Here is a 27,322-nt window from a genome sequence, read left to right as displayed (position 1 = left end):
ACCGGGTGAGGTAATAGAAATTGTCACCCCAAGTTTTAGTGTCTGGATTGGATTTCAGACAAAAAAATACAAAATGTCCTCTAGAGTGGGGACCTCCCACTCTTTCTTTAGGAATAAATACTTTAACCCTGCAAGGAGGCAATATGAATTCGGGGGGATTTGGAATAGCATGAGCTCAACGTAGTTCAGGAAGTCTATGAAGTATTGGTTTAGCGGGAGGAAGACACCTGCCTTTAGATGCTTATCACTCCAGGCTCCGAAGTCAACGTGCAATGGGGTGCAACTCCATTCTCCGACAAAAGGAGGCCGTGCATAAGATTCGGGACTCATTTTTATCCCATGACTCATCATTATCATGTTGACTTTGTCTTGTTTCGTTATTTGAGACACAATCCTCTCGGCCTCAAAGAAACTATTAGGTCCTACCTCGACCTCCCTTTCCACCACTAGGCCAAAGTGGGGTATGGGTGTCTTGGGGGCGACCTTCTTCTCGTTGCCTCGAGAAGAGGAGCTTGTCACAGTTTATTTCTTTATTTTTTTTTTTGGGGGGGGGGGGGGGGGGCATGACAAAGATTTAGTTCTCCTGATTACAAAATGACCCATTAGAGGTGATCTGGGAATATAACCTCTTTAATCGAAAGAAACGACGACCTAAAATAATAAGGCTTCGTTTCTCAACCTAAGGCATCTATGAGTCAAGAGTAAGCTTAATACCTTAACACGATTGTGTCTAGCTCACATACCCAAATCTCGGGAAGGTGCTAAAATTTTGGGATTTGTGTGTCAGATGCAGTGGTTTTGAAAGGTGGTTTTAAAATTTTGGGATTAGCTACCCAAACCTGAACCTAAAACCCTTGAATATTTAAACCCATAAAATAACCCATGTTTTTGTGCATTATTTCTAATCGCTTCTAGTGCTATTATTTTTGGTCTAGAAAAAAAACCTACCCTAAACTCGTACATAACCAAACTAAGGAAAAATCATTGGAAAATTTCATAAAACTTGTTGAACAATGAGAAAATGAAATTTAAACCAGAGGTGACCATACTTACATATTGGCTTCTTGATCAATGAGTACAGGAAGAGCAAAAAATGCCTAGAAAATCCAAGCGTGAAAGCTTGAGGATTTCTGGGAACCAAAGGATTTCAGAGAGTTTGAATGTCTTTAGAAGAAGAGAGACAAAAGTAAAGTTTCGAATGCAAAGGTGGCTAGGCATAGATTCTTCTCTTCTATTTATACGTAAACTTCGGGGACAAATCTCAGCCACACGATAAAAGTAAGAAGAGATCCAAGGGTTAGAATTAAATAAACCAAATGGTGACAACAAGTTGACAAGACAACTGTCACAATATTCGAAACCCGAACAAGCACCTCAAGATCTTTAATGGGAGTGGATGGAGAATGTACTTCCTCAGCCACTCCTGTTTTTCCAATAACTCCAGTTTGTTGGCGATTAGTAATGTTCTTCTTTTGGGCCATCATTCTTTATTCATTTTTACTATGAATGAATTCCTTCAAGAAGAGAAAATGTCAAGAAAGTAATTTATTTCCCACACATGACACAAATTGTTTGATCCAAAATGTTGCAAAGTGATTCCATTACATATTTTGGTTAAGGGATGCATATGAAATGTAATCACTTAGAATGAATCAATAAAATGACTGCAAGGATTAAATTACCAAAGTTCTCTTGGAATTGAAAGGGATCCATGATAACTCTTGAATAAAGAGTTATTTCATGTGCTTTTGAACTTATAATTATGGAAAAATTGTGGGTGATGTTAGTTCATTATTAGCTTTTGTAACTAACTTTTGTGTTTTTATGATCTTAGTTAAGTTTAGTTATTTTTTTTTGTATTTTTTAATAGCCAATGGGTTGAAGACAATAGTTTCATGGATAGATATTTGTACAAAGAATGAACTAATATGCAAAACTATCTAAGTTCAATTTTGATTGCTGAATTAGCAGGTTTGCAATAGCAAAGCATATTTTGCTGAAGCATTTTGATCAGACTTCTTTTGAACACCTAGGCATACTTGGAAAGTCAATGGATGACCTAGAATAGTGGCTGAGGTGGCAAGTACAGAAAGCATGACGCAAAAATTAGAAGCAAATGTCAAAGGGAAAGAAAAAGGAGACCCACGTATATACCAAAAGGATGGGCAATATTGTACTTACATGGCCGAATTGGGAAACCTAGATGTACTTAGAGAAGGTCCAGCTGCATATGGAGGGAGGTCTGCCATTTTTGAAAAAAAGAAAAAGCAAGAAAGAAAGGAGGATAAACCATAAATCAGCCAAGAATAGGAGGAGGACGAAAAAAGAAGCTCAAGCATCATTGAGATTTGTTCTTTCCCCTATTTCTAAACTTCATTTATATTTTCTAGTTTGATTTCTATTCTGAACATTTATGGACTGTATTGAATTTGGATTAATGATTTTTAACTCATCCCTAAACTAATTTTTGTGTGGCTTGAATTGTTGATGAACCCTATGTTATAGTGTAGTAAATTCTTGTGCCTTATTTTAGTGAAATCTCTCTTGTTCATTCAAGTGTGCTTATGGTTAATTTCTTGTTGTTGTTTGGCCAGCAATGACAAGATTTCTTAATTATGTTTAATTCTGGAAGGGTTAAACATAATCGAGAGACTTGGATGACACAATTCATAATCTAGGTTAGGTTATGTTAGTAAGTAACATAGGAAAGTGTTATTTTTCTTGTGTAACTTTTGAGAATTGAACCTTGAATTTCCATTCTTAAATCTGATTTGGCATAGGAATATGTTTAATTAGGTAAAAGAATTAATATCATAAAATTTGGGAAAGTTTTATGAATGTTTAGTGAATTCTTGTTAACATGGGAGTTTTTCTAAAATATTGATGACACAATCTGTTCAGGATAATTAACATAGGGGGGATCAGTGATTCAAGTCCATTTTATAATCCACATATTTCTTTGTTTAGTTCAGTTTTAATTTCAGTATTTCCATCTCTTTAATATTTTGTTTAGTTTATAAACAACCCATTTGATTGTTAATACTTTTAAGGTGTTTAGTAATTATTTTGCCTATTTTTCTATTTTGCAATCCCTGTGGAGGTAATCTACTTATCACTGTATTACTTGTGTGATTACGTGCATTTTCATATTTAATATCAAAATATTATTTTTCAAAACAAGTTTTTGGCCCTGTTGCCGGGGATTGGAATTAGAAATTTTTGTAATATCAATTACTTGTAAAAAAAATTCTTTCTTAAGCTGGCCTTGTTTGCTTGCTCATGTGTTTTCTCAGGTGATCTACTATATGAACGAGCAAGAAGACATTGAACTAGCTCCTATTGACCCTGAGATTGAACGAACAGTTAGAATAAGACTAAGGGAACAACGGGCTCAAAATCGCCTTAATATGGCCGAAGAGGTTGAAGGAGTTGAGGGTGCTAATAATGTCGCTAACGCGATTCCTATGGCTGATGATAGAGAGAGATCCATAAGGGAGTATTCTATCCCCATGTTCAATGAGCTAAATTCGGGCATTGTTAGGCCTGAAATTCAAGCACCCCAATTCGAGTTAAAGCCCGTGATTTTCCAAATGTTACAAACAGTAGGTCATTTTTGTTCATTTAGTGAGCTGCCTACTGAGGATCCTCATCTTCATCTTCGTTCATTTTTGGAGGTGAGAGATTCTTTCAAGATACAAGGAGTGAGTGACAAGGCCCTAATATTGAAAATTTTCCCTTTCTCTTTGAGGGATCGAGCTAGAGCTTGGCTCAACACACTTCTTCCCGACTCAGTGAATACATGGAATGAGTTGGCTGAAAAATTCTTGATAAAGTACTCTCCTTCTACCAAAAATGCCAAGTTTCGTAATGAAATCATGTCTTTTCAACAACCGAAAGATGAATCATTTTGTGAAGCTTGGGAGAGATTCAAAGAGTTATTGAGGAAATGCCCACACCATGGGATTCTGCATTGTATACAAATGGAAACATTCTATAATGGGCTCAATTCTTCCACTCGCACGGTGTTGGATGCTTCAACTAATGGGGCTATTCTATCTAAGTCCTACAATGAAGCCTATAAGATTTTGGAAAGGATTGCAAGCAAAAATTACCAATGGTCCAATGCTAGAGCATCAACAAGTCGAAAAGTGGCTGGTGTACTTGAAGTGGATGCATTGACAGCTTTGACCGCTCAAGTTTCTTCAATGTATAACCTTCTCAAGAACATGAGTTTGGAGGGAATGGTACAACCAGTTGCTATGGGACATGTTGCTGATGTGTCTTGTGTTTATTATGGAGATGGACACACTTTTGAGAGTTGTCCTTTAAATCTTGCTTCAGTTTGTTATGTGGGGAATCAAAATTCCAACTGTAATAACCCATATTCGAACTCTTATAATCCAGGGTGGAGGCAGCATCCAAATTTTTCATGGGGGGGGGGGGGTGGGGGGGTAGGTCAAGGAGCTAGTTCAAGCAAAGCACCAATGCAAAAAAGCATACATATCCACCAGGGGTTTCTGAACAACAACCAAGAACTCAACCATCTCATCCTCAAGTGTCACAATCAAGCTCGATGAAGAGTTTAATGAAATAATATATGGCAAAGAACGATGCTGTGATTCAGAGCCAAGTGACATCCTTGAGGAACCTAGAGATTCAAGTGGGGCAGCTAGCTAATGAGCTAAGGAATAGACCATAAGGAACCTTGCCTAGTGATATCGAAAATCCAAGGAGAGATGGTAAGGAGCATTGCAAGGCGGTTACCTTGAGGAGTGGTAAAAATCAGGAGTTGACTGAGGATAATTCTAAAAGAAACAGCGAGCCCACTTCAATCCAAAGTAGTGTGGAAAAAGAAGATAGAGTTGTAAGTTCAAAAATGTCAAATGCTAATCCTGAAGCAATTGCTACAACAATTCCTTAGCAAAATGTAACAGAGAAGCTTATGAGCAAGCCGCCTCCACCATTTCCTCAGGGATTTCAAAAGCAGCAGCAAGATGGTCAATTCTGAAGATTTTTATATGTTTTGAAACAGCTTCACATCAATATATTGTTGGTGGAATCTTTGGAGCAAATGCCCAACTATGTGAAGTTTTTGAAAGATATTTTAACCAAGAAGAGGAGACTTGGAGAATTTGAACCAATGGCTTTGACTGAAGGTTGTAGTGCTATATTGAAGAATAAAATTCCTCCTAAATTGAAAAACCCGGGCAACTTTACAATTCCTTGTTCTATTGGTGGTAGAGATGTTGGTAGAGCACTTTGTGACTTGGGGGCTAGTATCAATTTGATGCCCATGTCGATTTTCAAGAAGTTGGGAATTGGAGAAGCAAGGCCAAACAAAGTCACTTTGCAACTAGCAGATCATTCTATGGCACACCCGAAAGGAAAAATTGAAGATGTTCTAGTGCAAATTGATAAATTCATTTTTCCGTCCGATTTCATCATTCTTGATTATGAAGCGGATAAAGATGTTCCTATTATCTTGGGTAGGCCATTTCTAGCTACCAGGAGGACTTTGATTGATGTACAAAAATGGGAGCTTACTATGAGGGTGAATGACCAACAAGTGACTTTTAATGTGTTCAACGCTATGAAGTTTCCAGATGAGATTGAGGAATGCTCTCAGCTGAGTGTAATTGAGTCAATTGTCGATAAAAAATTCCACAAGGAAGTTTTTAAAGATGGAATGGGGTGAGGTCAATTGAAGAGCTTGAAGACTTAAGTGAAGAGGAAGAAAACCATGTTACATGGGTGGAGTCAAAGCAGCCCTTTACTAAATTTAGGAAGCCGTTTGAGTCCTTGGACTTGTCGGAAGGGAATTTTAAGCTTCTGAAGCCCTCTATTAAAAAGCCACCAAAGTTAGAGTTGAAGCCTTTTCCTAATTACTTGAAGTATGCCTATTTTAGAGACAATGAGACTTTGCCTGGGATTATTTCAGCCATGTTAGGAGCTGAAAACGAGCGGCTGTTGCTTGATGTTTTGAAGAAATAAACAAGGGCCATTGGTTGGACCATGGCGAATATCAAGGGTATAAGTCCCTTATCTTGTATGCATACAATTCAGTTGGAAGATTGCTGTAATAATTATATTGAGCAGTAGCGAAGGCTTAAAAGTTGTTAGAAAAGAGATAATTAAATGGCTTGATTATGGAATTGTTTACCCAATTTCGGATAGTTCTTGGGTCAGCCCGATTCAGTGTGTTCCTAAGAAAGGTGGAGTCATGGTGGTGGCTAATGAAAATAATGAGTTGATTCGTACAAGAACAGTGACGGGGTGGCGTGTTTGTATGGACTAGCAAAAGTTGAATAAGGCTACTCGGAAAGACCATTTCCCGCTACCATTCATTGATCAAATGCTTGATCGGTTGGCGGGAAATGAGTTTTATTGTTTTCTTGACGGGTATTTAGGCTATAATTAGATTTCCATTGCGCTAGAAGACCAAAAGAAGACTACATTCACTTGTCCTTATGGTATCTTTGCCTTTAAAAGGATGCCGTTTGGGTTGTGCAATGCTCTGGCCACTTTCCAACGTTGTATGATGGCAATTTTTTTCAGATATGGTGGAAAAATCTCTTGAACTCTTCACGGAAGATTTTTTAGTATTTAGTGAGTCCTTTGACACTTGTTTCGCCAACTTGGAACAAGTCTTGGCGAGATGTGAAGAAACAAACTTGGTACTCAATTGCGAAAAATGCCATTTCATGGTACAAGAAGGCATTGTTTTGGGCCATAGAATTTCTAGCAGGGAATAGAAGTGGATAGAGCAAAGCTTGAAGTCATTGAAAAATTACCACCAACTACTACAGTCAAGGGGATTAGAAGCTTTTCGAGACATGCATGCTTCTATAGGAGGTTTATAAAAGATTTTTCAAAGATCTCCAAGCCCCTTTGTTCCTTACTTGAGCAAAATTGAGCATTTGAGTTCACTAAGGAGTGTCAAGAAGCATTTGTGACTTTGAAGAAAGCCCTTGTCTCTGCACCCATCATTGTAGCTTTGGATTGGTCTCTTCCTTTTGAATTGATGTGCGATGCTAGTGACTTTGTTGTGGGTGTCGTACTTGGGCAGCAAAAAGAGAAGGCGTTTCATTCCATTTATTATGCAAGTAAGACATTAGCCGATGCTCAATTGAACTATACCACCACCGAGAAAGAACTTTTGGTGGTGGTGTTTGCTTTTGAAAAGTTTAGAGCTTATCTTGTGGGGACTAAAGTGGTGGTTTACACAGACCATTCAGCGATCAAGTATCTAATTGCCAAGAAGGATGCTAAGCCAAGACTTATTTGATGGGTGTTGCTTCTTCAAGAATTTGACTTGGAAATTCGGGATAGAAAAGGAACGGAGAACCAAGTGGCTGGCCATTTATCTAGAGTTGAAGCTCGAAGTGAAAAGTAAGGTGAAGGGCATATTAAAGAGACATTCCCCGATGAGAAATTGTTGGTGGCGAACCAAGTCACTACACCATGGTATGCTGATTTTGTCAACTATTTGGTGAGTGGTTTACAACCACCTAATTTAAATAGGCTGCAGCTCAATAAATTCTTTCATGATGTGAGATTTTATTATTGGGATGAGCCCTATTTGTACAAGCAATGTTCAGATCGAATCATGAGGCGTTGTGTGCCTAAGGATGAAGTTTCAAGTATATTAGAGCATTGTCATTCAACTCCTTATGGTGGACATTTTGGTGGGCAAGGGACAACAACTAAAGTTTTTCAATTGGGGTACTATTGGCCTTCTATTTTCAAGGATGATTATGAATTTGCTAAAAAATGTGATCGATGCCAACGTGTTGGAAATATTTCAACAAGGAATGAAATGCCTTTTAATTGCATCCTTGAAGTGGAATTATTCGATGTTTGGGGAATCGACTTCATGGGGCCATTTCCACCATCATTCAGAAATTTGTACATCTTAGTGGTGGTTGACTATGTTTCCAAGTGGGTTGAAGCAGTGGCAAGTCCTACCAATGATTCCAAGGTGGTCGTAAAGTTCTTACATAAGCATGTATTCACTCGTTTTGGCACTCCAAGGGTGCTTATAAGTGATGAGGGCACCAACTTTGTGAATAAGATTTTGGCGGCTTTCTTAGCCAAATATAGTGTGAAACACAAGATTTCCACATCCCACCACCCTCAAACAAATGGTCAAGCGAAAATATCCAATAGAGAGATCAAGGGAATCCTAGAGAAAGTGGTCCTAGTAGAAAGGATTAGTCTCAGCGATTAGATGATGTTCTCTGGGCCTATAGAACGACATTCAAAACCCCTTTGGGAATGTCACCGTATCGTTTGGTTTTTGGGAAAGCTTGCCATTTTCCTGTTGAGTTGGAGCATAAGGCATATTGGGCCACTAAGAAGTTGAATATGGATCTCCAAGCTGTTGGAGAAGCTCGAAAATTACAATTAAATGAGCTGGAAGAGATGAGGTTTTTCTCCTATGAAAATGCTAAGCTATACAAGGAGAAAACTAAGAGGTGGCATGACCAAAAAATTCAAGCTCGAGTTTTTGAGAAGGGGCAGAAAGTGTTAATCTTCAACTCGTGCTTGAAGTTGTGTCCTGGCAAATTGAAGTCCCGCTAGTCAGGCCCATTCACCGTGGTGAAAGTTTATCCCTTTGGAGCAGTTGAAGTTCAAGAAGATCAATCCGGAAGGGAATTTAAAGTGAATGGGTAGTGCTTGAAACATTAGTGGGGAGGTGAGGTCGACCGCGAGAAGACCTCCATCGCTTTGGCAGATCCTTAAAGTTGTTGTTATTATGGGTTGTCTAGTGATTCAGGCACTAATTATAAGACAACCCAAAAAGGAAGAAGGGTAAGAGAATATGTACATAAAAAATATATAATGTATAATATATAAATAAATATATATAAGTAGTTGTTGTTGTTCTAATTTCTTTTAGTTCTTTAGTTTTGCTAGTTTAATTTCATGTGATTATGTTGTTTTTAGAAGTGGTATTACTTTTGTTCTTGTGTTTCAGGGGTTACAAGGTGAAAAATTGGCATTCTGGAAGTTAGTTCTAGGTCAGATGGTTTTGTAAATTTTTTGCTTCAGAAAATAGGGAACAAAATTTTCCGAAAAAACGGAGGGGTTACGTCAAATTTTTGTTGCCGAAGCAAAACTTAGGCAAAATGGTGGCAATTTGGGCAGGCACAAGTGAGGGCCGCGGTTCCGTTTTAAAAAAAAAACTTAAAAAATATAATACTTAACATATATATCATATACAAAAAATATATATATTACCCGAATGCCCTATTTCCCCTAACCCGTATTGACCATAAACTTCCATCAACACCATTCTCTTGGACCACGACCCCCTTCGATCATTACTGCCCATGGCCACCCGAAGGAGAGAGAGAGACTCCCATCACCAAACTGCTCACCATCCCCTCGGACCTAGGCGCAATTGACCTTTGCGTGCCTCCCCCAAGTGCGAATCCGACTGTGCCTTCCAGCCCAACTCACGCACTCAAGGCGCCTCAAATCTAAGGCACCTAGGCACGCCTCCGCCCTGCCTCACCAAGCTCTCACCCCTGTCATCCAAGAGCCCAGCTACCCGATTTAGTCAGACGCGACCCCAAGCCACCGAACCCTGTGTACTGAAGGCCCATTTGCCGGGTTGGTCAAACGCAACCCCAAGTCTCGGCACCTAGGCACAACTCAGCTCATGCACCGCACAGAGGATGGTTTTCACTAGCTGTATCTTCTCACAACCCAATCCGAGCCAGAGCCTAGAACAAATCAGACCGAGCCCTTGCGCACCTCAGCAAGCTCAGAGTGTCAGTAAGGCAAATACTCTCTTGGTCTAGCAGTTCCATTTTGGGTATTATTTTCCATGTTCCTGTGCTATTATTGTGAATATTTTTGGGATCTTGGCTAGCTAATTGTTGATCTTGGGGGTAGTCATTCGAAATTTATCAGCTTGTTGGCCATATTGTTCTTGGTGCTTGTTATACTGCTTTGTTGCTTTGTTTCTAAGTTGCCATTCTGTTGATTGATAAGCAGGGTAATTGTTGTTTGGGTGCTCGTTTTGCTGTGTTTCTCACTTGTAATATATCTACTCCCTTTTTGCCAATATGGCTACTAAAGCAAGAGCTCAACAAAAGAAATCCAAACCAACCTCTACCCCTCCACCAGCCAAACAGAAATCCAAATCAACCTCTACCCCACCACCACCCAAAAAGAAATCTACTGCCCCAAGCTCTATACCATCACCAGCCAAACAGATTCCCTCTGTCCCAACAACCGCCCCACTACCTATGCCTTCCCCAGTCATTGCAAATGACCCTACCCCCACAATTACCAAGCAAACAACTAAGACAACACCCACCATACCAAAATCAAAAAGGCCAGCCAAACCCGCATCAACTGCACCTCCACCCAAGACACAAAAGACCTTCGCTACCACCAAAGTTGTGCCCAAGCCCAAACCTATTGCTGTGCCGACCCCAAGCACCAAGAAAATCTAGTCCCTTCAGTTCCCGCTAAGAAATTTGTTTCTACTCAAGTCAGGGAAAAGTATGAGTCCATTAAGACAAAGAAGTTGCTCCCCGAAAAGGATTTCTACCTACCACTGTTGAGGTGCCAGCCTTCATTAGTGATGTCATTGAGCAGCACAATTGGGAAACTTTTTGTTTAAAACTAGAGCATGCTTTCATTCCATTGGAGCATGAGTTTAACACTAACATGGCATCCTCTGGGAATTCTGAAGTGATCGTTCGAGATAAGGTTGTTTCATTTTCTGGTGAGGCTATTAACTCAATATTTGGGCTGGACAGCTTTGAGTGTGTTTATTATAATGATATGTGTTGACGGTAAGAACTCGTCAACGATTGATGGTTAGAAAACTGCAATCTCTATACTATAGGAAGCTTTGAATCAGATAGAAAGAACACTAATCAACAGGAGAAAACTCAGGCAACAATGAAAACCAGAAACACATATTTCTTAAGTCTTTTTCATACATTCAGTTTTCCAACCCCTTAGCCTGAGGGGTTGGAGCCTATTTATAGGGGGGGGGGGGGCTCTATTGGCCCTGGATACAAACAAGTCCCAGACCACAGGGACGTACACACGTACTCTGATAGTGTAGTGGCTCAGGGCGTAGTGGTGTCTACCCTGATGGTGTCAGAGTCGTGGCCTAGGACATAGTACTGTCGGCTCTGACATATGGTCGGGGGTGTCCAAGTGGTACCACTACTCTTCGTACAGGTTCGTACCGCCACTACTCCTTAGACGCAGATCATTGGGTCGTTTCTCTATTCTTTCCATAACCGTACGCCCCGTGTCAGCGCACGTGTTCCGTACTCGGTCGTCCTCATCGATCCCCGTTCAATGCTCCATGTTCATTTGGCATATCAACAAGGCTCCTCCAAGTGATCCCGTGCCTATGTCAAGGAGGCTTCAACCTATGCGTGTTCTGAGAAGTCAAGGCGCTAGGGGTCAGAGCCGGCTTATGCGGGTCACATGGACACGAGGCTCGCAGTATGGACGCCGTGGCAAGGCCACACCCTCGCATAGCGAGGGTACCTCGCGTAGCGAGGCTGGCCCTTTTCCCTCAGGCGTAGGCATGGCTCGGGACACGGGCGTCGTAACAAGGCAGCACCCTCGCATAGCGAGGCTGCCTTTCCTTCCCCCGGGTGCAGGGTCACGAGGCTAGGGGCACGAATGCCACAACAAAGCCTCACCCTCGCATAGAGAGGGTGCCTCGCGTAGCGAGGCTGACCTTCTTCTCCCGAGTGTAGACGAGGCTTGATGCCTGATGGAACGGGGCGCACGCAGACGACCAGCTGGGGACCCTCGCATAGCGAGGGTGAAGTTTGGATTGGCAAGTGGCCGAAGGCCCTCGCCTAGTGAGGGTGACTCTCTTATCCCAACTCCCTCACCATCATGTGACGCCCTTTTAGGATGTCTCGTAGTATAGAGCTTCACTGGTGAATAGAATTCACAAGGAAAAATTTCCACATTTACACTTCCCCCCGAGTCTATAAGTACACTTTTAAGTGTGTTTGTAGACTCTCTCTATTTCTCTTGCTTGACATGCACGGCCAGCCTTGGGGGACTTAGCCTTGGAAATTTTTCCAACGTCGCTCAAAGAAGCCCGAAGTGTGGCTTGGAGTTGTGTTTCTTTTTAGTGTTCAAAGAAACACAATAGCCACCTAACACTTGGGGGATCCATGTAAGTTCCTAAGATTGCATAAGGACCAATCATCCTCCATCGCGGATCCCAAGATTACCCATACTCTTGATCTCCACCATTTATGGGGAAATAGATCCAATGGCTAGGGAGCATTGACTTTTCCTATAAATACTCCAAGGTTTGAAACAACTTCTCTACACCAAGACTTGCCTAGCCTAGTGGCATGCCCTCCAACTTATTTTCAAGAGTTCAAGGGTTCCATTCTCCTTCAAAGCATTCTTGAGGTACTTTTTCTTTTATTTTAGTTATTCATTCTCTTCCTCCCTTCTTTTTTTTTTTATAAATTTTTTTTTTTGTTTCCTTTTCTTCTTTAGCCTCGTGGTGACGCTGGGCATTCCCTTATTCCTTCGGTCTTGCTCCTGCTCTTTCGCAAGTCTATCCCCGTGCCCTCTCAGCTTCGTATTCCCACAGGTAGGTTTCCTTCATCTCTTCTCCCTTTTGTTTTGCATTGATTACGCGAGGGTAGAATTGTTGGTTGTATGACACTCATTCTTCAGAGTTTAACATTTTCTTCGCATAGCCTCTCCAGTATCCATACACAGGCCCTTTTCTTATACCCTCACACTCGTGTTGTAGATATTGAGTCGCCCTTATGCGTACACGCCCTCGAGTCTTAGCTTGTCCATGGCATCTAGGCGATGTCCCGAAGGTCCGTCTAATGTTGAATTTATTGAGTTGTCCTCCTCCGACTCGGGGGGCGACGCACGTAAACCCTCTAACCGTGGGGGTGTGCGGGCGCTCTACCTCAGGAGACTATCTTACCTTAGACATAAGGCGTACTGTCTGGAGAGGGAGCTAGAATCCTATCCCGGGGACGCGGGTTCTGATCTCTTCCCCTGTCAAGCGACATACATTTCCCAACTACAATCAATCCTCGAGGATTGCCTTTCCGAAATTGCTTGCCTAGAAGAAAAATTGCCCCCTGAGCCTTTTTCCTTTTGTCGTGATGAGTCTCCTGATTACGTGGATTCCTCCTTTGAAGGCGGTAGACATGAGTTGGTTGAACCGGAGTTCCTTTCCATGGTGCCGCCCGTGTTCCCTCTCCTATCCCATGTCTTGTGCCCTAGGGTCAAGCAAAGAGCTGGTAGACATAGGACATGTGGGGAATCTTCTAGGACCCTAAGAAATTCTGTCGCTCATAAACTGCCTTACTTTGTCCAGGTATCCGAGATGCCGAAGAGAGCCTTGGACACTTCTGATGACGCCGGAAGATCTACCGTTACCCTGAAGAAATTGGGCAACATGCTGAAAGCCCATAAGTTACCCTTGAACCTCAAGTTCGTTATACCACAGCGCAAGGAACGCGCGTCCACACCGCAAAAGGGGTTCGTGGCATTTAGCGATGCCATAATCCGATCTGGTGGAGCTCTGCCACTCCACTCTTTCTTCATCAAAGTATTGGACTACCTTGAATTGGCGCCACTACAATTGTCCCCCAACTCCTGGGTGATGCTCAGTTGTTTGTATGTGTTGTACCATCAGGTGTACTCTAGGGGGCCTTCAACAAGCGAGGTTCATTACTTCTTTACCCTGAGGGAGAATACGTCGGCCCCCGGGTTCTACCAACTCCAGAAAGCCGCGGCCCTTAAAGGGAGTTCCCTCTTGGAGGGATCTATTTCCAATAGGGGGGCGTGGAAGTCAGACTACTTCTATACTTACAGTGGGCAGACCCGATATTCTAGCTTCAACACCCCACGTAAGGCTATCCTCACCTTGATCCCATATACCAGGAATTTCTCTTATTATTCGACTTCTCTTTTTCTTTTTTTATAGTTCTTGTAACTGTGGTTATTTTCTTTCATTCGATGGCAGGTCTCTTAGGGGTCGTTGGTCCCAACTTGAAACAGGCGGCTCATGACTGGGTAATACAAATCCTGGCTATGCCGAAGGCATGCAAACAAGCCAGCGCCCTTTTCACAGAGAGCAATCTCCACTCGTGCGGGCTGCTAACCCCGGACCAGAAAGTTACCTTATGCTCCATTTCCCCTAAATCTGAGGATCCGCGCCCCGCGTCGCCCGTCTCTGTTGATTTACCCCCAGTGGCACCCGTACTTGAGAGTCCGTGGGTATATGGTCAAGATGAAAGGAATTATGATGAAGCTGCTGATAGGGATTATGTCTGCTCCCTGGGTGACCATATGGACGTTGAGGAGACCGTGGTGTCTGAGAACTACTCCTGCTTGTACTCTGTTGCTGGCAGGGCTAAGGGTGTAGCCGATGACGGCCACACTGGCGGTGCTTCCTCTCGGATGTCGCCGTTAATGCCTGGCGGCAAGTTTGCCTTCGATGCCCTTGCCCCTTGCCCCTCTGTGCCTAGAAGGAATTTTGTCATTCCTTCTTTCGTTGGGGCTCCTTCACCCCCGAGGAGGCATCCTAGGTGGGCATCCACATGCGTCTCTTTACCCCAGGAAGCGACTCCGCACTCTTCTGCCCCCCGCACCACTACAGATGGGTCGGGGCCTTCCCGGTCCCCCTCCTTGCCAAAGCGGGCCTCGGCAGGTACTCACGCCTCTCCCGGCCCAGCTCATGATTCTATTCCTCAAGATCATCCTCTGGCAAGCCAATATGGGGAAGCCATGAGCCATCACTTAGGAAACTTTCCCAAAGGTGAATGGGGGACGCTACACGATGTCCCTGAGGCTCAGCTAGAGAGCGCCTACATGCGAGTCTCCCTGCAGGTAATTGTCGTGATACTTGGTTTATTCATTTGTGCTGGCCATATATATACTTTTTATATTATTTCTGGCATATCGTCTAACCCTTGAGGCTTTGCTTTATATTCTCGCCCTCACCCAGGCTTCCATTTTGAACCATCGACTGCTTGCCTCCCACTCTTCATCGACCCAACGGTTGCAACACGAGCTTGAGGAGGCACTGGGGAACCTATCGGTGGCTCAGACTGCAAAGGATACCTTGTCAAGTCAATTGGCCGAGGCGGTATGCCAGAGGGATACCGCCTTGGCCTGGGCTGCATCAACCTCTCATGCCAACATTCAGCTGGAGGCTACCGTCCAAACTCTGAACGGGAGGATCACTGTGCTCGAAGCTGAGCTTATGACCGTTGAGGATCGCATAATCGAGAAAATGTTGCATGCTGTCTGGAGGACTAACCCCGCTGTTGACTTATCTTCTTTTGGGGACTGTGCCGTCGAGAGGATTTCTGAGTGGCAGGGTTGAGGTGGAGATTTGTAGGTCCCCTTGTACTCAGTCTATGTATGCTTTGGGTGTGTAATCCCTCACACCACTTCTTCTCTTTTTGTTTTTTTTTTATCAAACTTAAGGGGCTCTGGCGAGTCCCTCTTATTACTGTTGTTCGTGGGCTATATGTTTTTCTTTGATTTGATGAAGATAATCTTTCTGGTGCACCTTGATTATACTTGTAAGGACACGTTAACCCGTTGGGCTGTTGTGGTCCTTTTATGTTCTTTGCGCGCGCTTATTACTTTTTGCGAGAAGCGTCCTTCTCGTCCTTATACATAGTACTATTTTTTTTCCAAGGGTTCCTTGTAAGACCCTTTTTGGGCTAGCCGGCTTAATGGCCGATCTAGACTTATCGGGTGATTCTCTCCTTACGGCGTCACCTCTTGGGGTGTCGACCTTTCCTTAGAGGTCATCCTTTTAAACTGCTCCCTTGATATTCATAAGGGTAGCTAATCCTTTTGAATATGAGAGATTTTTTTTTTGTTTACTTTTGTCGTCTTACCCCCCCAAGTATCTGATGAGATTTATCTTGGCGGGGACTTTAGTTGATGCTTGCACAAAGAAGTAAATAACATACGAAGTGGAAAATAGTTTCATTCATAGTAGTCAGATTACAACGATATATAAATAGATAAAAGGCTTACATCTACTTGGGAGGTTATCCATTATTCCCTTGCATTGGCCCCTGGGGTGGCCTCGACGGTCCGGGATGCTCATGCGGCTTCTCCCTAGGGGTGTTGCTGGTGGAGTATCTGGTCCTCCCGTCGTCTACTGGGACAGTGGTTTCCCGTCCCTTCTCCTTCCTCTTGGGCAAGGTTACGCTGGACTTACCCTGCAGCAGGCCGTTAAGGACCTCTTGCATGTTTTCTAAGGTGGTTTCTAATCTTTGGTTCTTACGGTGGAGTTCACGTATCTCCTCTTCATAAAACCGGGATTTCGAACTCGAGCTCACGGAGTGGACCCGGGGGTGCTTGTCATGCCTACGGCCAGAAGGGCCCGGGTCTTGCCGGCCGGAGTTCGGTGCCTGCGGCGGTTTTGGAGGAAGGAACTCATCAGCGTTTACCGGTGGTGCTCTTGGAGGAATCCCTCTAGGTGGAGCGGTTGGCGATGAGGCCACCCTATCACCTCCGTGAACCTCAGGGTCTTTTGGAGGCTCCACGTCTCTGGGTGGAGGAGCGTCCTTCATGGAGGCCTTCAGCTGAACTCCGTTCAGGTGAACTTCTACCTCCCACGTCTCCCTCAGTCGCTTCGAGCGTCTTGGCATCTTCTTCTTGTCGGAAACAATGGTGGAACAGTAGCTTGAAACTAACGTTCCCACAAATGGCGCCAAACTGTTGACGGTAAGAACTGGTCAACGATTGATGGTTAGAAAACTGCAATCTCTATACTATAGGAAGCTTTGAATTAGATAGAAAGAACACTAATCAACAGGAGAAAACTCAGGCAACAATGAAAACCAGAAACACATATTTGTTAAGTCTTTTTCATACATTCAGTTTTCCAACCCCTTAGCCTGAGGGGTTGGAGACTATTTATAGGGGGGGGGGGGGGGCTCTATTGGCCCTGGATACAAACAAGTCCCAAACCACAGGGATGTACACAGGTACTCTGATAGTGTAGTGGCTCAGAGCGTAGTGGTGTCTACCCTGATGGTGTCAGAGTCGTGGCCTAGGACATAGTACTGTCGGCTCTGGCGTATGGTCGGGGGTGTCCAAGTGGTACCACTACTCTTCGTACAAGTTCGTACCGCCACTACTCCTTAGACGCAGATCATTGGGTCATGCCTCTGTTCTTTCCATAACCATACGCCCCGTGTCAGCGCACGTGTTCTATACTCGGTCGTCCTCATCGATCCCCGTTCAATGCTCCATGTTCGTTTGGCATATCAACAAGGCTCCTCCAAGTGATCCCGTGCCTATGTCAAGGAGGCTTCAACCTATGCGTGTTCTGAGAAGTCAAGGCGCCAGGGGTCAGGGCCGGCTTATGCGGGTCACATGGACACGAGGCTCGCAGTATGGACGCCATGGCAAGGCCACACCCTCGCGTAGCGAGGCTGGCCCTTTTCCCTCAGGCGTAGGCATGGCTCGGGACACGGGCGTCGTAACATGGCAGCACCCTCGCATAGCGAGGCTGCCTTTCCTTCCCCCGGGTGCAGCGTCGCGAGGCTAGGGGCACGGATACCACAACAAAGCCTCACCCTCGCATAGCGAGGATGCCTCGCGTAGCGAGGCTGACCTTCTTCTCCCGAGTGTAGACGAGGCTTGATGCCTAATGGAACGGGGCACACACAGACGACCAGCTGGGGACCCTCGCATAGCGAGGGTGAAGTTTGGATTGGCAAGTGGCCGAAGGCCCTCGCCTAGTGAGGGTGACTCTCTTATCCCAACTCCCTCACCATCATGTGACGCCCTTTTAGGATGTCTCGTAGTATAGAACTTCACTCGTGAATAGAATTCACAAGGAAAAATTTCCACATTTACAATATGGTAGTGGCCCCTGCACTAGAAAATTTTGACAAGGCACTGCAGCTTGTCACATCTCCCGATGCTCAATGGTGTGTTTCTTCCAGTGGTGTGCACACTTTATTGCACACCTCTATTTTACCTGAAGCTGGAGTGTGGTTTTATTTCTTCAAATGTCGTATACTACCTACCACACATAACACTACGGTATCCAAAGAGCGGGTACTTCTGTTATATTGTATGCTGGATGGTTTGAGTATTGATGTGGGCAAGTTGATTACAAGGCAGATTATCAGTTGTGCCAAGAAGAAAAAGGGCAAGTTATTCTTTCCATCGCTCATCACACAGTTGTGCCTTCGAGCTGGGGTGCCTTCTGCGTTAACTGAAGATGTGCTCTTTGAGCGTCGAGACATTGACTTCACCATCACTAGTCAGAACTATGAGCCTGTATCTGCACCTGGGCCATCCACAACGCCTCCACCCGATCCTCCCTTGCTCCTACACTCGACGACCTCCTTGCTCAACAGCGGGAAATTATTGGGTGGTTGGTGTCCCTTGAAACTTAGCAGCACACCTACTGGAAGTACACCAAACATCGGGATGCAGCATTAATCTAGTTCCTTCAGCGGAACTTCACAAGCCTACTGCTGCCTTTCTTTATTTCCCCAGCTCCATTTTGGAGAATTGGACCGCTCCGGTTGTTCACAATGACCATATTCCTTTAGATGCTGATTCCGAGGAATAGGCGGGGGGGAGCCACTTTAACCCAACTTTTGTTATGTCTTTAATATTCTACACTTCATTTATGTTTTAGATTATCTTGTTGTTTACTTTTATTAGTCTCTTGTTTAGTTTTTGTTCTATTTTGTCCTATTGTGTTTAGTGTCATTGTCTTGTTGTTTGGTTGATATATTGAGGATAATCTTTGCTTTTGTTAGTGTATAACTAGGGGTCTCGATGACTGTAAAACGCCCTAATCTAGTACTTGTAAAAATTTTACATGCTCATAAACTTATAGAAGAAAGCCATTTATTATATGAAAATTCCCAGTGGGGTCTTGCTAAAACATGCAAGTTGGGCCGAATAGTTTAAAAAGATAATAATAGTTTTCATGCAACATTTTCAAAATAATTAAAGTTCAAGTCCCACTGATAAGTACTGAAAAGTTAAAAGAAACATAACATTATTCTTTAGAAATTGGCGTTAAAATGATCGTTTTCTCGTCCATAGGATGCCCCCACGCAACACACACCTTGATGTTGGAACTCCCCACATCACCACACGTGACAGAGAGAAATCATATTTGCTACCTGGAAGGGAAAGTAAGGGGGTGAGCTAAAAACCCAGTAAGGAAGTACAAATAACACACAAGTATACACACAAAAACATATTTATATCCATACATTGTTATACATCATAATCATCGTTATCATAAACATATTCATTATAATAATTATCATCATATACATAATCATCATGAATATTATCATCATAAGCATCATCATCATATCTTTGTGAACATGGCCCGCTAACTTGTCCATGTCACATCTTGAGGTAAACAGGAACTCTGGTCCTTGAATAACCTTGGCACGTCCGCCCTATGAGTTACGTCTTTACATCCTTAGTAACTCGGGTTACGTATTCATATCCTTAGTAACCCCTTTGTTGTGTCGCGTTCATCACACCAACAACCATTACATATCAACATCCAAACACATACATCCCAGTCATATCAACACAAAGGAAATTTCATGATTTATCAACATCGTCACATCATCACAAAATATCATTTCATACTTCATATTGCACAACGTATCATCGTACATAGCATTCTATTCATACAAATCAATCTTACCATTCACAGCATAAATAAACAAAATTTTATCTAACTTCCTTACCTCAAGTCCAAGCAAAGCAAAAACTGACAAACTTCACAACGAGCCTATAACCAAAATCAAATAGCATGTTTTTAGCATCACATAATACTTTCTTGTGCCCAACTCATATACTCCATGTGTGCATGGGCCATGCACACATGGTGAAAACTACTCATAATTTCCAAATAGTCATAATTACACATAAAATCACCAAAAGAATAATGCAAATTATACCTATGTTACATGTATGGTTTTTAAATAAAAATCACATGGTTGAGTATTAGACACATTTTTTAACGTAAAAATGCATTTGCATGCGACATGCATACGTGGGAACATTGTTAAAAAGTGACGTTAAAAACAATAATTCATACACGCTTATTTCTATCCTTTTAAAAATAAGGATTTAGTAACATACTTTTCTTACCATTATTTATTTCTTTAAAATCACTAAGTTGATTAAACCTCTAAAACATTATTTTTATTTCATAAAAATAATTTATTTAGTCATTTAAAAATATAATAACTCCATTTATTATTTTTAAATTACAAAGAAATAATAAAGGCTAGAAATTATTTAAAATACTTCAAATTAGCATGTTTCCTTAGGAAATAATAATTTTATCTAAATTAATAAAATTACAAACTTGTTGTGAGGAAAATGTAATTTTTAGGTGTGGGAAAAATATATTTTATTTATATTATTTTAAAGATATAGTAAGGCGTGTGAAGTTTCTCTCGTCTCTCCACGATGAAGAAGAAGAAAGTGACTCGAAAGCCTGCATCTAGAGCTCGGACTGAGGAGACTATTACAACATCGATTCTAACTGAAACTTCCATTCATATTCAGACTGATTTACAGAATGAAGTAGATGGTTCTTCGGCTGTGTTGGAAGGAAAATAGGGATTACATTTGCAGGGGCCGAGTACTGAGGGTAAACACGTTCACCTGGTGGATGATGATCTGGGTAAGGATTTGGATTCAAATGTCGGGAAGGAGGACTTTCAAGCCTCTGCCCAGTCTCATTGGGCGAATCTCAGAGAAAAACTTCAGATTAATGAATCGTCTAAGCTGCATTATGAGGAACCACTGATGAAAAATGGGAAGAAAGTTGCCCAAATTGATTTGGAGGAGGTTTCTGAACAGGCTCAGAATTGGAATTCAGCTGTGATATGTATGGTTTTGGGGTGAAAATCCCCCATTTGCTGTGTTTGAAGGGTTTGTTAAAAGAATTTGGGGTCATTTGGGTGTTGAACGGGTAGTGAGAATGCACATGGGTCTCACCATTGTCAAGTTCAATGATGAGGTTACAAGAGATTTTATTTTGGAGAATGGAATTGTGCAGTTTGATAGGAAGTCGGTTATTGTGAGACCTTGGACTCAAGAACTTGATTCGATCAGATTAGTGCGATCTGTTCCATTATGGATTCGTTTGCCAAATTTAGGTCTGCAATATTGGGGGAAAAACTATCTAAGTGCCTTGGTTAGTACAATTGGGAAGCCTATTATGGTGGACAAGTTGAACTCAAGGATAGATCTATGATAAGGTTTGCTAGAGTTTTGGTTGAGATGGAGATTACAGATGACCCTCCTTTCATAATCCATTTCGTAAATGAACGTGGACAACTTCAGGAGAAATTTGTGGAATACGAATGGCTTCCCATTAGGTGTTCGACATGCAAAGGCTATGGGCATAATGCTGCAGAATGCAAGAAAACTGAAACAAAAGCTTGGGTCACTAAGAGCAAACCAGGTCAAAATTCGACCAATCTTGCTCCTGTTTCAGTGGCTGCTAAGGCAACAACAGGAGAGACATCTGAGACTCAAGAGGAGCCTAAAGTGGTGGAGACAAAAACTAATACAGATGTAACTGTTACAGATGAAGTTGTGATTCAGGACAGGGCTCAGATTCAAAATTTGGTTCGATCTCCAGCAAACAAAGAGAACTGGGAAGTTCCAAGGAAAATTAGGACCTCAAAGAGCAAAGGTAAGACTGTGAGTTCACATTTGGACAGGGATAAAAATGTGTTTAAAGTGCTTCAAGAACAAGTGACAGGGGAAATGAGTGGGGTTCCAATTGATTCATATCCTGATGGATTGCACAAACATACTTAGCTGGAATGTTAGGGGTTTGAATAAGAGAGACAAACAACATGCTATTTTACGTCTCTTAAAGTTGAATAAAGTTGGTATATGTGCTCTGTTAGAGAATAAATTAAAGGGAGATAAGGTTCAAGATATGATTTCTAAAGTGATGGTTGACTGGGATTACTATAATAGTCAGGCTGCTGAAGGTAGGATTTTGGTTCTGTGGAGGAGATCCTTTGTCAATGTTCAAGTGTTACTGGTTCACCAGCAATTCGTACATTGTCTGGTGAAGTTCTCTGGTTTACAGCAGGATTTGGTGATTACATTTGTTTATGGGTTCAGCTTGTTGGTTGAGAGGTTAGATATGTGGAGGGGTTTATTTCTCTGTCAATTCTGAACTTGCCATGGCTAGTTGTGGGAGATTTTAACTCAGTGTTTGATTTTGATGATAGAGTGGGAGGAAGGGAGATTGGTGCTAATGATTTAGTTAATTCTACTGCAAGGCTAGCTCATTCTCATCTTGCTAAGCTTAAATATGTAGGTTCTAACTTTACTTGGTCCAATAAACAGGAGGGGGGAGATCGGATCTATTCAAAAATAGATCATGCATTTATTAATGAAGGGTGGATAGACTTTCTACTGAACTCCATTGCTGAGCTACATTGGGAGGTATATTCAGATCATTGTTTCTTCCTCATTAAGACTCATTCGGCTGGGAATTTAGGAGTTCAACCATTCAGGTTCTTTAATTGTTGGATCACTCACAGCAAATTTAAAGAAACTGTTATGGCAAATTGGCTTAAGCCTATGACAGCTAGAGGCTTATGGGGAGTGACTAAGAAGCTGTTATGCCTGAAACATGTTCTGAGGAAGTTTAATAGGATGGAAATTGGGGATATTGAGCAAAGTTTTCATCAAGCTAAAGGCGATTATCAGGAAGCTTTAACTAAAGTTCAAGAGTTTCCCTTTGATGTCTCTGCTCAGGAGGCAGAAAAGAAAGCAACTATCAGTTATAAAATTCACTATGCAAGGTATAGGAGCTTCTTGATTCAGCGAAGTAAGGTGACTTGGCTGCAAAAAGGAGATGAGAATAATGCTTATTTTGAGGCTTGCATCAAAAAAAGGAGAGAGGAGAATCAGATAGTTTCTTTTTTAAATGATCATGGGGACATCATTGATGACTTTAGTTCAGTAGTTCATCATTTTTTAGATCACTTCAAAAGTTTTATGGGCAGTTCTGGTCTAGCTACTGGGTATGTTAAAACAGAGTGTATAGAATTTGGGCCTTGTTTAGATATAGATAAGCAGCTAGGATTAATTAGAGATTTTACTAAGGCTGATGTGAAGAAAGCTCTTTTCAGCATTCCGGGTACTAAGAGCCCAGATTTGGACAGGTCTAACTTAGATTTTTACAAAGTTTTATGGAAGCAAATTGGTGATGAAATGTTAGTGGCTGTGTTGGATTTTTTCAAATCTGGAAGGATTCCTACTGAGATCAATAAAACAGTGTTAACCTTGGTCCCTAAAACTGATGCTCCTAGCAGAGCGGTAGATTATAGACCCATAGCTTGCTGCAACACTCTATATAAATGCATTTCCAAAATGCTCTGCAGTAGACTTTCAGAAGTCCTTCCGTTTATAATTAGTTCTAATCAGGGAGCGTTTATTTGAGGGAGATCATTAGCTCACAATATACTCATCTTTCAGGATTTGATTAAGAATTATAATAGGAAGAACACCTCCCCGAGATGTGTTTTGAAGATCGACCTTAGCAAGTCTTACGATACAGTTGGCTGGGAGTTTTTCGAAAGATTGTTGATCTGCTTTAGATTCCCTACCCGATTTATAAACTGGGTAATGGTTTGTGTCAGGGGTACCTCATATGTACTTATGCTGAATGGGCGGCTGCAGGGAGGATTTCAAGGGGTTAAGGGGCTTCGTCAAGGGGACCCTATATCACCATTACTGTTCATTTTAGTAATGGAATACCTGTCTCGGCTGCTTCAATTTGGAGCTATGCAACCTGCCTTTCGGTTCCACCCTATGTGTAAAAGTCTCAAAATCATCAATTTATGTTTTGCTGATGATTTAGTGATTTTTTGCAAAGCTAACTATGGCTCTGTTCAGATTATAAAACAGATGTTTGATGATTTATGCAATAGTTCGGGTATGAAGGCTAATCTCAACAAGTCTCAAGTGTTCTTTGGTGGCATATCTGCTCAAGATAAGACTCAGTTATAGGAAGTGCTTCATCTTGAGGAAGGCTCTTTCCCTCTCAAATATCTGGGGATTCCTATGCGTCCTACTAAATGGAAAGAGGCTGACTGTGGTGAAATTTTGAAAAAAATTAAGCTCCATCTTCACACTTGGTCTAGTAGACATTTATCTTATGTAGGAAAGGTTCAGCTTATTACCTCTGTTCTTCTTGAACTGCGTAACTATTGGATGAAAATTTTCTTATTGCCTCAAAGTGTTATCAAAGAAGTTGACAAGTTATGTATGTGGTTTCTTTGGGGTAACAATGGGGCTAGGAGTAATTTTCATCTCACTGCCTGGTCTAAAGTTTGTTTGCTGAAATCTCTTGGAGGATTGGGCTTTGGTGAAGGATCTAAATGGAACAAGGCCATGCTTGGGAAGTATATTTGGGCAATAAACCATCAACAGGAGACTTTATGGGTTAAGTGGATTCATGCGGTGTACTTAAAAGGTAATAATTTCTGGCACTACCAGCTCAAGACAGACATAAGTTGGTATTGGAAAAAACTTTGCCAATTACGTAACTTGTTTGCTCAGGAGGACATTGATAATGCGAGTAGTCATGGGAAGTTTAAAATTGGGCTGTTGTATGCTAGGCTTATTCACCAAGTTTCGGTCAAATATCATCAGTTTGTTTGGAGCCGAATGAGTATTCCCAAGCATAAATTCATCACATGGCAAGTTGTTAACTCTAAAATTTTAACCAGAGATCATCTTCTTAGAGTGTTTATGGTTCTTGACTCTGTTTTATGCCCTGTTTATGAGCTGGTTGATGAAAGCCGCAACCACTTGTTTTTTGAATGCCTTTTTTCTCAGCAGGTGGTTCAGCTGATTCAAGGTTGGGTCAGATGCACTTGGCCTCTTTGTTTCACTGCTTGGATTGTTTGGATTGAAGACATGAAGGGGGGTATTCATGCTTATTTAGTGGCTGCTGTTTTCTCAGCCACTGTTTATTATCTTTGGCATAACAGGAACATTTGTTATATTCATCACTATTCTCTTAGTGTTAAAGCTGTCATAGAATTGATCAAAAAAGACATCATGTTTAGGCTTAGTTGTTTTACCCATAAGAATGTAAGAGGCATTAAACTTAGCTACTGAAGGTAGCTGCCTTTTGTTTGGTTGTATATGTTTGGTCCTTTGGACTTAGCCTTGATGTATTTGGTTTGTGATTAATGAAATTCATCTTTCTTGATCAAAAAAAAAAAAGACTAAATTTTAAGTAGAATAAATTCATAAGTGATGATCAAATAATTATTTTTAATTTATTAAACTAAACTTTCAGCCACCATTTAATTTATTTAAAAATCACAAGTGAATTAATCTCAACATTTTTCTTAATAATAAAAAAAAATCATATCTATTAAAATGAACACTCATGGTTATATTTAAAAATACTATTTTTAATATTGACATAGTTTAGGGTTATATTATTTCATAAACACACAAATTTTCTTTCATTTACAAGACTTTCCAATATTTTACCAAAAATTCAAGCAACAATATATACTCTCAAAAATCACCATCTTGTCTTTAAAATCTCATATTTTCTCTAAAAATATAATAAAAATCTGTAGGTATTTATTTGAGTAAAACACTATTTTAATGTATATTAAAATTTCCTTTAATTTCTTAAACACATCGTAGCATTTGCAAAATCATTTATGCATGCAAAATCATTAATTTCATCATATTTCTCATCACTTAAACACAAAATCAGCAAACATATTCATCAAGAATCCATCTTTTACATCATGCTTCACAAAAATTTACACCATAACCACACATGTTTAAATCTATACAAATAATTCACAAACCCTAGCATGTTCTTAATTGCATGGGTGACACAAATATCAAACTACTCATCATGCATTACACCCTTTTAGCCAAAACTCTCATCATCACCTCATGTTTTCTTTTTGCATCTTACAAGATCATGAAAAAAAATATCACAACCCTAAACATACCCCTAGGCCGAAACACACCTAGGATATTCAACCAACAAAATATATCACAAAAATTCTCATGCTTTATAAGAACCAAATCATTAGGTCTACATCAAGAACATACAGCAAGATTTATTATTTAAACTCATCATGATTTAAAAAATAATCATCTCTCAAAACTAAAGGTGTGATTTTTTTCAAAGTTCATGAGAAAACAACAACCCTAGAGCATGAATCCAACATAGCACATGAAAAAAATATATATGATAAAATCCCCTACACATGCTTGGCCGAATCCTTATAGGATGTCATACAACAATAAAAACTAATAGACAATCATCAATCAAGGGGAAGAACACAATATATCATCATCCTCAAAAAATATTCTCAAATCACAAAAAAAAAAAAAAATGTAAGAACAACAAAGCCATAAAACCTAAAAAAGGGTTTACCCATTACCTCTCTTGCTAGAACTCAAGGACTGAAACAATGGCCACCACCTTTATTCAAACTCTCCTAATGATTTCAAAAATCAAAACAAAGAGAAGGAGGGAGTTCATAGCATCAAGAAAATATAGATAAACCTTAGAGGATTCAAACCATAAACTTAAGAACACTTACCAAAGACCTTCAAAATCCTCTTCTTCTCTTTTATTTCTTCCTCTTCTCTCTCTCTCTCTAATTTCATGCTCTCCCTCTCTTTACTTCTCTCTTGCACGCTAGCCCAAGGAGCATAATGCGTTGTTCCCTTTTTCCTTCCCTCTTTATTCTAACCTAGCCAAAATAGCCTAAGAATCAAAATTGGCAAGTTTCCTAATTGTGTCTATTTTCTTTTATTTTAATTTTATTTGATTTTATCTTAATTGGTAGGAAATAAAGAGGACAACATCTTTTCCTATTTTATCTAAAATCACCCAAATAAAAAAAATGGTAATGAAATCCCTCCTTTCCCACCATGCTACATGCTACTTCTCCTTTCCTCTTATTTATTTATTTTTTTTCAATTAAATAAATCTAATATAAGGAAACTATAAAATGTGTAGAAAAATTCTACACAAGTGCACCATGGAACCATGCACATGAACACACTCAATAACTAGGGTGTATCACTACCTACCATGCACCTTGGTGCATTCAACCAAAACTCAATTATTCACATATTAAAATAAATAAATAAATTAACAATTAACAATTAAATTCACAAAAATTCTACCAAACAATTCGAACAATTAATTTAAACAAACAAATAAAATAATTCACAACACTTAACAATTAAATAAACTAAAGCACAAAAT

General features: G+C 41.0%; 1 protein-coding gene and 1 non-coding gene across 2 annotated transcripts; one reads left to right on the top strand and one right to left on the bottom strand.

Moving 5' to 3' along the window:
• Positions 1–3,857: 3,857 nt before the first annotated feature.
• On the bottom strand, positions 3,858–3,964 carry LOC133820663 (small nucleolar RNA R71). The gene has a single exon (XR_009887066.1). It is a non-coding gene; the product is annotated as a small nucleolar RNA R71 (small nucleolar RNA).
• A 20,156-nt stretch (positions 3,965–24,120) lies between these two features.
• Positions 24,121–25,182, top strand: LOC133814860 (uncharacterized). Its single transcript, XM_062247769.1, has one exon. It carries the CDS (start codon positions 24,121–24,123, stop codon positions 25,180–25,182), a length of 1,062 nt encoding a protein of 353 aa, XP_062103753.1.
• The last annotated feature ends 2,140 nt before the right edge of the window (positions 25,183–27,322 follow it).

The sequence above is a fragment of the Humulus lupulus genome, chromosome 2 (assembly GCF_963169125.1).
Source record: "Humulus lupulus chromosome 2, drHumLupu1.1, whole genome shotgun sequence".
Classification (NCBI taxonomy): Eukaryota; Viridiplantae; Streptophyta; class Magnoliopsida; order Rosales; family Cannabaceae; genus Humulus; species Humulus lupulus.
Note: the sequence above shows the minus strand (reverse complement) of the source record. Positions and strands in the feature narration are given on the sequence as shown.